Here is a 13,000-nt window from a genome sequence, read left to right as displayed (position 1 = left end):
GGTCAGGAAGATCCCCTGGAGGAGGGCAAGGCAACCCACTCCAGTATTCTTGCCTGGGAAATCCCATGGACAGAGGAGCCTGGCGGGCTTCAGTCTATGGCGTCGCAGAGTCGGACACAACTGAGCATATGCGCACATGCCCTCGTCTTCAGAGCATCTGACAAAGTAAAATCACGCCCATGTTGTTTTGCAAGGCAAACGTGTAAGCAGAGTTGTAAGCAGCTTTGTTTATTTGAGTAAATAGCTTGTAAATAAATCATTGGTAAACATTACAAAATTAAATACATTTTCAAAGCTTGCCAGTGTACATAAAATTCACAAACATAGTTCTTTTAAAAAATAAAATATGTTCAGAGCACCCTTGATATAAAATGCCTGACCCCTGTCCTCTGACAGGGCCACCTAGAGACACCTTACAGTAGGGAGGGGGTTTCTATGGGAGGCAGTGGGGGCTTCCTGGAGGACGCCAAGAGTTTCTACTCTGACCTTTGACCCCACCCACATCCAACTGCATTTTGATCCTTCTCCAAGGAGCTGGTATAAAACTGAGAGGGGCTCAGCAGGTGCCCCAGGCTCAGCTCCAAGCAAAGGGATCAGGTCAGGGTGCACAATTAGGGCCAGAGTCCTCACCATAAGCCACTGAGAGAAGCCAGAAAGGAAATCTCTACCACACTTCCAAACCAGCCAATGCTCCTGCATCGACTTTCTCCAGAAGAGCGGAGGTTTTCTCAGTTGTACACCCACTCATCGCTCAGCTCACCCACTCTGGTCTGATGCCCCCCAGGCACAGAAGTGCCCAGATCTACTTCTAAGGAGGAAGATATTGAATCTGCTCACTTCCTTATGACCTGCTTTCATGGAGAGAGAATAATATATGGTATTTGGTAGAAAGCACAGAATGAATTGCTACACGGCGCTTCCTGGTTCCACCGCCAAACACCCCTCAGATAGTGTGAACGTTTCTCGAGAAATTCGAATAGTCATTCAAAGAAAGGGTTCAGAAAACTTTAAAATACCACAAATGAGGCAATAAGTACATGACCTGGCGAAGCATCCCGATTAACAGAATAATACAAAGTCCATAAATTAAGCCCTTGACCAACTCCACATTGTCGTAGTGTAGCTCATTAAAATAACGGATACGCTGAGTTCTTTCACTTTGGTGCAGAAAGTGAACATTGGCGGTCTCCAGCACTCACATGAGAAGACCTAGCGGCCTTTTGAAAACACACATGCCGTGACCTCCAATTAAAGGATGACCACAAGTTTATTCCATCCATGTGAAATAAAACTCACATCCACATTTTAACTTAGTTGCCTGTAGATATATACAAGTACAAGAAATTTGACCTTTGTGTCAAATGTACAACTCAAGAAAAAAGTATTACCAAACTAGCTGTAAGAAAACCATCATCCCTGTATCATTAGGTCCTTAATATCTGGTTTCTCCAAGAAGATGCTGCCTGGTCCAGCCCCTCCTTGCATGTCTGCCTGATTTGATGCTCTCTGGTTGGGCTGAAGCCAGAGTCTGTGATATCTTTGCTATTAAAATATTACACCAACCAAACCTTTAAAAACCAAAAAAGGAACACTCTTGAATAAATGTCTAATAGATATCACCCCTCCCCACCCCCAAAAAAGTTGCTCATAAGGACAACAGTTCTTTAAGAAAAGTCTTCGTGAAGTCCAAATTCCTCCCTGCATCTCCAGCAGAGTTCCACCTGGGCTGGAATTATACAGCCTTCTTCTGTGGGGGGCTCAATTTCCTCATGCCTCTTATCCGAGAGAGCAGCTCCTTAATGAACTCCTAAAAGAGATCAGAAGAAGTTATTATGAGAGAGACACTATTCAAATAAGGGTTTAAAATCTGCTTAAGGCAGCTAACCTTAATTGATGAGCTTGGTTGGGTGTGTTAACCCAACCGGCACAGTATAGGACATTTTTTAAACAAATGAAGATACTTAAACTTCTCACCATCTTGTGTTCTCACTGCTGTACTCTCTCTAAAGAGAAAACCAAGCTGCCTTCACTCATTGACATTATCTACTTGGCCCCTGAAGGCCTATGTGGTTTAGATCAATGCTACGCAAACTTCACTACATCTTTAACACTTGCTTACAACTCACCAGGGAAATGTGTGGATTCTGAATGAATAAGTCTGGTTGGGGCTGAATATTTTGCATTTCCAACTGGCCACCAAATGATGCTAGCGTTAGTCTCTGAACCTCACTTGAAATAGCTAAACTAGACCCGTGGTTTTCAAACTTGAATGCACATCAAATCACAGGTGGGCAGGAGGGCTTATTAAATAAACTCCAGAGTGCTAGGCCCACTCCCCCAGAGTTTCTGATTCAGTAGATACAGGCTGTGGCCTGAGAACTTGCATTTCTGACAAGCTTCCAGGTGATACCTATGCTTCTGGTCTCAGGATCTTACTGAGAACCATGGGTCTAGATTGTAATAGAAGTCTCTTGACTTTTTTGGACTGCAAATCACAGTTTGAAAAGAAAAACAAGACACATTTATATTTACAATTCAGTACATACAAAAATACATCTGAAATAAAAACTTGAAGAATGAACACTTACTATGATGAAAGTGAAAGAGGAGAGTGAAAAAGTTGGCTTAAAGCTCAACATTCAGAAAATGAAGATCATGGCATCTGGTCCCATCGCTTCATGGGAAATAGATGGGGAAACAGTGGAAATAGTGTCAGACTTTATTTTGGGGGACTCCAAGATCACTGCAGATGGTGACTGCAGCCATGAAATTAAAAGACGCTTACTCCTTGGAAGAAAAGCTATGACCAACCTAGATAGCATATTGAAAAGCAGAGACATGACTTTGCCAACAAAGGTCCATCTAGTCAAGGCTATGGTTTTTCCAGTAGTTATCTATGGACGTGAAAGTTGGACTGTGAAGAAAGCTTAGTGCCGAAGAATTGATGCTTTTGAACTGTGGTGTTGGAGAAGACTCTTGAGAGTCCCTTGCACTGCAAGGAGATCCAACCAGTCCATTCAAAAGGAGATCAGCCCTGGTATTTCTTTGGAGGGAAACATGCTAAAGCTGAAACTCCAGTACTTTGGCCACTTCATGCGAAGAGTTGACTCATTGGAAAAGACTCTGATGCTGGGAGGGATTGGGGGTAGGAGGAGAAGGGGACGACAGAGGATGACATGGCTGGATGGCATCACTGACTCGATGCAAGTGAGTGTGAGTGAACTCCGGGAGTTGGTGATGGACAAGGAGGCCTGGCGTGCTGCGATTCATGGGGTCACAAAGAGTTGGACACGACTGAGCTACTGAACTGAACTGAACTGATATGCCACACACTCTTTTTTATTCCACTCTAATTTCATTTAAAACATAATAGTGGGAAGACCCACTAAAATGATGTTGTGACTATTCATGGATCAGAACCCAAAGAATAATCTAGAATAGTTCTCACTTTAAGCCATTAGCAATCTTTCATTGTTGCCTCATGTATTAAAGTTTCTGGCTACTAAATAAGTCACCTTTATTAGATAATAATCACTTTGTCTTCTTTTTTTAGATTTGTTGAAACAAAGCTGACAGCCAATCAGACTTTCTGATCAGCAAGGGACAGCCAGTGATTGATAGAGCTGTGCACAGTAGGGACATCCGAGAGCAAAAACGTTAAGACTTCCTTTCCTTTAAGACCTCTGAAAAACAGTCACCCACCAATTACAACCCCAAGCCATAGCTCCCAGACTAAATGGTCCCTGTGCTTCTATCCAGCTCTAAAACATAATGTGCTTAAACAGTTAATATATGATGAGCTGCCATGATTTAGTTTTTAATAATCTTTTTGCTAATATGAAAGTTACATGTGCTTTTTCTAGAAAACCTAGAAAATATAAACCAATAACAATTACTCCTCAGAACGAACCACTATTAACATATTTTCTTCTATGGAAATTATTTTTACCTAATTAAGATTATACTATATAAATATATCCTTTATTTGCACTTAGCAGTGTGTGTGTGTGTAAGTCACTCAGTCAAGTCCAACTCTTTGTGACCCCACGGACTCTGACTCCAGCCCGCCTGGCTTCTTTGTCCTTGGAATTCTCCAGGTAAGAATACTGGAGTGGGTAGCCATTCCCTTCTCCAGGGGATCTTCCCAACCCAGTGATTGAACCTGGGTCTCCTGCATTGCAGGCAGATTCTTTATTATCTGAGCCACCAGGAAAGCCCACACTTAGCAGTATGTCGTCTTTTCCCCACAATATTAAATAGTCATTTTAAAAATTAATTTTAATAGTTATACAGTCCTTTATTACATGGATGTTCTACAATCTGTTTAATTCCTCCATCACTGGATATTTGGTTGGTTTCTGGCTTTTCAAAAGTATAAACAATGCCACAATTAACATCTTTATGTATAAATCTCTGTATACAATTTGGATTATTCCCCTTGGAGAGCTATTCTGTAGTAGGTCAAAGGACACAAACATTTTAATCACTACCATTTCTGAACTTGGACAGAAAACATAAATATGGGTATGACTAGCACTGATCCAAATGGCTTTCAACTAAAAACAAAAACAAACGAAAAACCCGAAAAGTCTTGTGATCTATATAGTTATAGCAACCTAGTACACAGAGATGCAAGATGGAAACAAAAGCTTCGCATAAAAATACTATATGTAATACTATATGTAAGATATTTTCTATTCTATTCTATTTTGAAAAAAATACAGATCAAGATCACGTAATGGTTACCATCTATAATTTGTAAACACAGGAATCTAGACCAAGGTTATTCAATACATTAATCCCTAACCACATGTGGCTATTTCAATTTAAACTAATTAAAATAAATAAAAATTAAAATTCACTTCCTTAGTCACACAAGTCACATTTCAAATACTCAGTCGCCACATATAATATGTTAAACTAGCTAATGGTTATCATATTGAACAGTAGGATTTTTCCATCATCTCAGAAAATTCTATTGAACTGCTCAAGATGACAGTACTTGGAATCACAAAACTAGATGCAAAAACCTTGGAGAAAAGTGCAAATAGAGAGGGAAAAAAGGCCAAAGACCAAGGGCAGAGGCTCCCTAACAAGTGAGATCTAAAGGCTTGGAGCCAGCAAACAAGACTGAAAAAGAGGAACCAATGAAATTAGGGGAAACTCAAGAAAGTGTTCTGGTTTTATTTTATTATTTTTTAAAAATTGAAGTTTAGTTGATTTCCAATATTGCGAAGAAAGTGTGTGGTTAAGAAGCCAAAAGAAGGAATTAGTGATGAGAGATTAAGTCAAAGACAAAGCTACTGAATTAGGCAAGAAGGGGCCGTTGTGTCTTGGAGGAGAGAAATTTTAATAGAATGGTGGGATGGAAGCTCTTAACACTGAAAGGATCCCAGGGACTTTTTTTGTAAACAGCTTCACTAAGATATAATTGATATGCCACAAAATACACATAGTTGAAGTATACAACTACTATGGGCATACTATCTGCACAGTGAATAGAATGGACATATCTAACACCTCCAGGTGATTTTTCATTTTCCTTGTAATCCTCCCCTCCTACCCCAGTTCTCCTGCCCCAGGAAAACACTGATCTGTTTTCGGTCATTCTAGATTCATTTGCATTTTCTAGAGTTTTCTATAAATACAATTATAACACTCTATACTTTTTAGTCTGGCTTCTTTAACTCAGCAAAACTATTTTGAGGTTCAGCAATACTGCTGCATGTATTAATAGTTCATTCCAACTTTGTTGCCAGTTGGCATACCACTTTAGAGAAGTATCACAATTTGTTTTACCTAGTCACCTGTTGATGGAAATTTGAGTTATTCCCACCTTGGGGCTATTATGAATAAAATTGCTTAAAAACATAAATGTTAGAGAGAGTGTGGAGAAAAAGGAATCCCCTTGCACTGTTGGTGGGAATGTAAACTGATACAGCCAGTGTGGAGAACAGTATGGAGATTTCTTTAAAAACTAGGAGTAAAACCACCACGTGATCCAACAATACCACTACTAGGCATATACCCTGAGGAAGCCATAACCGAAAAAGACACATGCACCCCCAGTGTTCACTGCAGCACTCTTTACTATAGCTAGGACATGGAAGCAACCTGGATGTTCACCAACAGATGAACGGATAAAGAAGCTTTGGTACATATATACCATGAAATATTACCCAGTCATAAAAAGGAATGCATTTGAGTCAGCTCTGAGGGGGTGGATAAACCTAGAGCCTATTATATAGAATGAAGTAAGTCAGAAAGAGAAAAATAAATATTGTACATTAATATATATGGAATTTGGAAAGATGGAACTGACGAACTTATCTGCAGAGCAGCAGTGGTGACGCAGACATAGAGAACAGACTTATGGCCATGGTGCTGGAAGGACAGGGAGGGATGAATTGGAAGAGCGACACTGAAACACTGCAGTCCCTTGGACTGCAAGGAGATCCAACCAGTCCATCCTAAAGGAAATCAGTCCTGAATATTCATTGGAAGGACTGATGCTGAAGCTGAAACTCCAATACTTTGGCCACGTGATGCGAAGAACTGACTCACTGGAAAAGATCCTGATGCTGGGAAAGATTGAGGGCAGGAGGAGAAGGGGACGTCAGAGAATGAGATGGTTGGATGGCATCACCGACTGGATGGACATGAGTTTGAGCAAGCTCCAGGAGTTGGTGATGGACAGGGAAGCCTGGCGTGTGGCAATCCATGGGCTTGCAAGGAGCTGGACACGACTAAGCAACTGAATTGAACTGAACTGAACATTGAAACATATACACCACCATACGTAAAATAGATAGCCAGTGGGAATTTGCTGTATGATGCTGGGAGTTCAAATCCAGTGCTCTGCGACAAGCTGGAGGGGTAGGATGGGGTGGCAGGTGGAAGGGGAGGTTCAAGAGGGAGGGGATATATGTATACCTATGGCTGATTCATGTTGCTGTATGGCAGAAACTAACACAATATTGTAAAGCAATTTCAAAACTAGAAAACTACACAAATCATAAAAAAAAATTGCTAAAAACATCATGTACAAGTCTTTGTATGAAATATGCATCCTCTTACTTTGGGTAAATACCTAGGAGTAGAACAGCTGAGGCATTGATCTATTTATGTGTCTATCCTTACACCAATAAGGAAAGTATAGATTTTTATAATAAGTCTTAAATCAGGTAATGTTAATCAGCCAAATTTATTAATCTTTTTAAAAACTATTCTAGGTCCTTTAAATTTCCTTGATAATTTTAGATTTGTTTTGTTTGTAAATGCCTACCAATGAAAACTGGCTGGGTTTTCATTGAGACTGCATTAAATCTATAGATGAATTTGGAGAGAACTGACATCTTAACAATAATAAATCTTCTCACCCATGAAAATGGTATATCTCTGTACCCATTTAAGTCTTGTTTAAGCAACATTTTTGGTTTTCAGTGTACAAATATTACACATCTTCTGTCAGATTTATTTCTAAGTATTTAATATTGTTGATGTTATTGTGAGTGGTGTGGATTTATTTCAATTTTGATTGTTGCTAGTATATAGAAATACAATGCTGCATTTTTATATATTTATCTTGTATCCTGCAAGCTTGCTGAAATTATTTCTGATAACTTTTGGGTACACTCTTGGATTTTCTACATAGACAATCATGCTGTATGTTAATAAAGATAGCCTAAGTGAATAGCAGAAGAGGGGATAAATATGTTACAGTATATTGTAACATATAATGTTATTGCCTTCTTTGAGAAAGACCTGTGTTTGCGGTGCTTACATTCACTTGAGACTCCAAATAACTTGATTTGGGGAGAGAAGAGGAGCTTCACCTAACTTCTTTGCAGTTAACACTTAGTATTTGAGGGGCCTTTATTTGGCAAGGAGAGTTAGTGAGTAACACACTATTTTAGGAAGATAAGACTGGACAGTTCAAAAATGTTAAATTTTGGAATTATTTAACTCTTAAAAGTCAGCAGAGTAATAGAAAGTTCTGTTGCCAAGGTGCCCACTGAAATTCACAAGGAATTCCAGAAGACACTTGAGTAGGGGTAGAGAGACACATGAGACTGTATTGTTTTATAGTATAGACCTGGGAGACCCAGAGACCTTTCTAGGTTTCCTATGAGGTGAAGACATAATGACTAAGATACTAGCCTTTTCTTTCTTTCTTTCTTTCCTTCTTTCTTTTACCATTCTCAAATAAACAGTAGATTTTCTAATGAGTAGAAAGCAGATGCCCATAAGAATCTAGTGTCTTAGCAAACAGATCCATGTCAGTTTTTAATGTAGTCATGAATTATAGTAAAGAGGATTATCTACATTTAAACAATGTTATTGCACAGGAAATCAATAAAAATGAATAAACTAGAGCCTTCTGTGTGAGCATGGACAAATCTCAGAAGTCTCATGTTGGGCACAATAAGCAGGCTGAAGAAGAAATGTTACAAAGTATCATTCATATAAAGGATTCAAGATAATCCCTGCACCCTTGTCACTCCTACTTGGCTGCAAGAATCCAGTTCCTTCTTGTTTTCCTAGCACGGTGCATAATACAGGAGGTGCTCAACAAAGGTTTGTAAAGCCAAGAAATATGTACAAAAAGCAATTAATCCACATAACAAGGCATTAAAGTGAAGCAGCAGGGAGAGAAAACATGAAAATCTTTGTATGTCAGTGGAGAAGGCTGGAACGGTGCAAAGTATCAACTGGCCCCAGCTACTCTGGAGGAAGGTTCCAGAGTTCTCTCTTCAGCGCTGGAACCCTAGGCCTCCTGGGAGAGTTAGGGAAGAGGAGGAACACTTGGGGGAGAGTGGAGTCTAGGATGCTGGAGGCGGGGAGGGCAGCGAATGGAGGAGAGCTGTGCACAAGCACACACACGGAAGAGATCAGAGAACAAAAGAAAGAAAAGAAACATCTCCAGTGACCCTGGAAACCTGACTCAATGACAAGCGGGCACCGGATTTATGGAGAGAGTCCTAGGAAAGAAAAAGCAAAGCAGGCTTCTGAGGGGACCTGGCAGCTTTGTGAAAACAGAAGGTTCCTCCTTGCTCTGGAGTTTGGGCGGTGTGGGCTGGCACGGGGCATGGCCTTGCAGTGGCCACACTCTGAGCTCTCGTTCCTAATCCCTCCTGAGCCCTGTGGCTTTCAGCTGCCACCCCCTCTCGCCTGCTGGGGTCTGTGCCAGAGGTGGCAGATGGATGCGCATTTTGCAATTATCACCAGAGCCAGGCGTCTGCAGCCCTTCCCTAGTCGCTCAAAGTGACTCATCTGTTAGTGATGACACTGCGCTGCTCTGGGTGGGTCCCTCGAAAAGCGGGAGAAGGAGAAATCTGGGTGTCACTACAGACCGCTGCTGTGTGCATGACTAAGCTGCACTCACTCATGTCGCTCTTTCAAGCGTTTCAAGTCATTGGAAAAGATAAACAAGATAAATGGATATTATGACGCAGCCCCTTGATGAGAAATATTTCCCAACAAACAGATTTTTCCAAAGAAATGCTTAAAACTGCCGCTTGGTGAATGATGTCACCAGTGAGAACAATCGTGTGCAACATGCAAGTTCTGACAAAGGGCGCCCGGCAGAACTCTGGGGGCTTTACCTGCTTGTCCAAAGAACACCACCCACCCCTTAGGTGGCATGAAGAGAAACAGCAGGGGAGGATTCTGAAGGCTGGAACCCATGAGGATCAGCAACTTCTTGTGTGCCTCCTCTTGGTCAACCCAATCACTGCACCAAGCATTTCCTAAAAAGGCACATTCGGGGACCATCTGTCCCTGAGCCTCGCTGCCAAATGACGGCAAATCAAGTCAGCTTGCACCTGTTTCATGTAGCTACCTGACACTTCTTCCAAAAAGCCTAGCATTCAACAGATGACATGGGAGTCAGGCAAGTTGTGATTGGCAGAGATGGAAGAATTTCATTTTTTTAATCGACATATAATTGACATACAACATATTAGTTTCAGGTATACGACATAATGGGGTTCCCTCATAGCTCAGTAGGTAAAGAATCTGCCTGCAATGCAGGAGGCCCAGGTTTGAGTCCTAGGTTGGGAAGATCCTCTGCAGAAGGAAATGGCAACCCACTCCAGTATTCTTGCCTGGAGAATCCCATAGACAGAGGAGCCTGGCAAGCTACAGTCCATGGGATTGCAAGAGTTGGACATGACTTAGCAACTAAACCACCATACGACATAATATAAGAATATATCGCAAGATAATCATGACAGTAAGTCTAGTTAACATCCATCACCACACAGTTACAATTTTTTCTCTTAGCAACTTTCAAATATACAAAACAGCACTGTGAACCACAGTTACCAGGCTCTATGAGAAGAATTTCAAGATCCAGCAAAGATTAGATATGTGAGAACAATGGAAGTGTAGGCAGTACGTGCCTCTTCTTAAACATGATGGCAACACCTGAAAACTATTCCAAATGGCAAAATGTACCCCCTCAATGAAACAGCTAAGCATTATAAAAATCACGCTGCAAACTTTCACTGGCTTGACTATCCAGGTCACACAGGATGCCAAAGGAGGAGGCCGTGAATCAGTCCTGACGAACGTGGCTTTGGGGGCTAGCCCATCCCTGTGTGACCCTGGGATTTGCTCTCCTCAGTCACTGGCATTATTTAGCAGCACCAGTGCCTTCATCACTCATCACTGAAATACTTCACTTCTCTGTCTTTTGGGGGAGAAGAGGAGGAGAGAGGGTTTATCTTCAGAGGAGTTCATTTGCTGACAGGACCACACCAGAACTGATCCTATTTTTCATGATCTGAAGGGAGGCTTATGAATCTGTTTTGGGTGAGGGTTTGTGCCTGCTGTGCTTATAATGACTTCTGCCAACATAAATTCCTGAAGGTCTTAACTGCATTCATTTTGTCCATTAATTTCCTTGACTACCCACCATTAAAGATTAATTTGCTCTGCTGATGAGAGCAGTCTCATGAATCTATTTTAGAGATACAGACCACTGCTCTTAGATTAATTTATTTTGTATCCAAATTCTAACCTTTTTGTATATGCAGCAGAACAGTTCATTTGCCCTCACCAGATCCAACCTAATTGGCATTTAATTCTTCCTTCACTTACTAATGGGTTTCTCACATACCATACACCTGAAATTTATACCACATAAAGTCCACATAAGTAATCCAACTCCAATAAATAATCAGTGGACTAAACTCAGCAGAATTATAATTTCCCACTTCATAATTCCTAAGAAAACTAATTTCATCGAGGGTCCCATTATCAATGAAGGACAATATTATTTAGTACAAACACCTGAATTGTGTCTAAAGGAAAGAAATCCATTTCTAAATTGTTTGAGACTTGTGTGATTGTGACTCCCTTTGCTAAAGATACAGAAATCAAAAATCATGTGTCAAATTGCCTTTAACAGTTTTTCTCCTGCCCAGATAAATCTAAACACAAGAAGAGAACATAAAGATGATTTTAATATAGGGATGATCAGCTTTTAAAACATGATCATGGCGTCACATGATCACTCATTTGAATTTAATAGAAAAAGAAAAGGCCATAAAAGCACAATCAATCACTGGAAAATGCCAACTGTTTAAAGTCACTGCCCTTTAAAGCCTCTACCTCCTCCACTGAGTCTTTTATAAAATAATAATCATTAATTATTGGGGGGAGGAGGACCGTCCAATGGCAAGATGCATGTGGTTCTTCCAGCAAAGCCAAAAAATAAATAAATAAATCTACTTTAAAAATGGGTCCAAAAGTCAGCTCCAACACATCCTGGCTCTTTCTCCCTGGGCAGAAGAGGTCTGGAGCCTAAAGAGCCCTAATGAAAGTGTGTGAACAACTGACATACTGGGACTAAAACCCTTTTGGCACTTGATAAAGCTTCCCATGTTTCTGGCTAATAAATCTGAACTCTTTATGATCTGCCCACCTAATTACTCTAACACGTAATTAGGCTCTTGTAGCCAATGGCTCCAACCGCTAGAATGTTGTTCCTACTTGACTCCGGTCTTTCTTTGTAATTTCCCAATTCTCACTTTTCAGAAACATCATTCTGAAGGTGACAGTTTTCAAAGGGTAGATTTCCACTCATTAATCTCACATTCAAGTTCTACTCCTCTTCCCAGCCCCAAACAGCAGTCTCTTTTGAGGAAATCCCGTGAGAAGCCAGATGAAAAGTTTTCCCTGCATGCAAAACCATGGCCTCCTTGGCTTTTTCCAGCAAAGCACAGATCCCCTAAAATCACTCTCCATTCATCAGTTTGATTTCTAACTTAGAGAACCGTGAGATAAGCTGACACCCCAGCATATCTGTCCTTTTATCCCTATTTAAAAATTTTGTGAGCATTGAAATTCTCACCATAGGTGGCTGTGGCCTTTAAAAAGATTGTTCTTATTTTCTATTTATTATTTAATGTTTTTATTTATTTTGGCTGCACTGGGTCTTAGTTTCAGCATGTGGGATCTAGTTCCCTGACCAGGGATGGAACCCGGGTCCCCTGAATTGGGAGCGTGGAGTCTTAGCCACTGGACCACCAGGGAAGTCTCTAAGAGATTGTTTTCAAACTGGACACACATGTTCGCCACCCTCTCTAACTCCCTAGATTACAGAAATCTTCTATAAATATTTGTTGAGCAGATGAACAAAGAGAATATAGCAAAACACCAAGCCAAGCCTTCTCCAGTCACTCACACTGATTCTCCTAGTTTGCATTTTTTTTCTGTTGCAGTCAGCTCAGTAATCAGGGCCGGGAGTACTTCCATGTACACATAAACTGAACAATATTTAAATGACAGATTAAGATACTAAATGGTGGGTGTGAGTAGGAAGGTGACAGTGGCCGGCAGCAACGCCTATCAGCAATGTAAGAGCCACTGGGACATCAAAGCAAGGAAAGAGCATCTGCCTTCCTACCCACCAACACACGATGAACAACGGAGCAGGCCTGTCCTTCTGAAAACGCTAGTCAGTTCCCATTTGCAAACAGTAGTTAGACATCCT

General features: G+C 40.8%; 1 protein-coding gene across 1 annotated transcript in view; it reads right to left on the bottom strand.

Moving 5' to 3' along the window:
- Nucleotides 1-212: 212 nt before the first annotated feature.
- Nucleotides 213-13,000, bottom strand: part of PPP1R14C (protein phosphatase 1 regulatory inhibitor subunit 14C) — an 87,190-nt gene continuing 74,402 nt past the window's right edge. The window contains exon 4 of the mRNA XM_027972555.2: nt 213-1,807. Within this exon, the coding sequence (XP_027828356.2) occupies nt 1,733-1,807 (75 nt within the window). The 3' untranslated portion in view covers nt 213-1,732. The remainder of the gene's footprint in view (nt 1,808-13,000) is intronic.

This window comes from Ovis aries, chromosome 8, assembly GCF_016772045.2.
Source record: "Ovis aries strain OAR_USU_Benz2616 breed Rambouillet chromosome 8, ARS-UI_Ramb_v3.0, whole genome shotgun sequence".
NCBI classification, from domain to species: Eukaryota; Metazoa; Chordata; class Mammalia; order Artiodactyla; family Bovidae; genus Ovis; species Ovis aries.
This window is presented reverse-complemented; position numbering and strand designations above follow the sequence as displayed.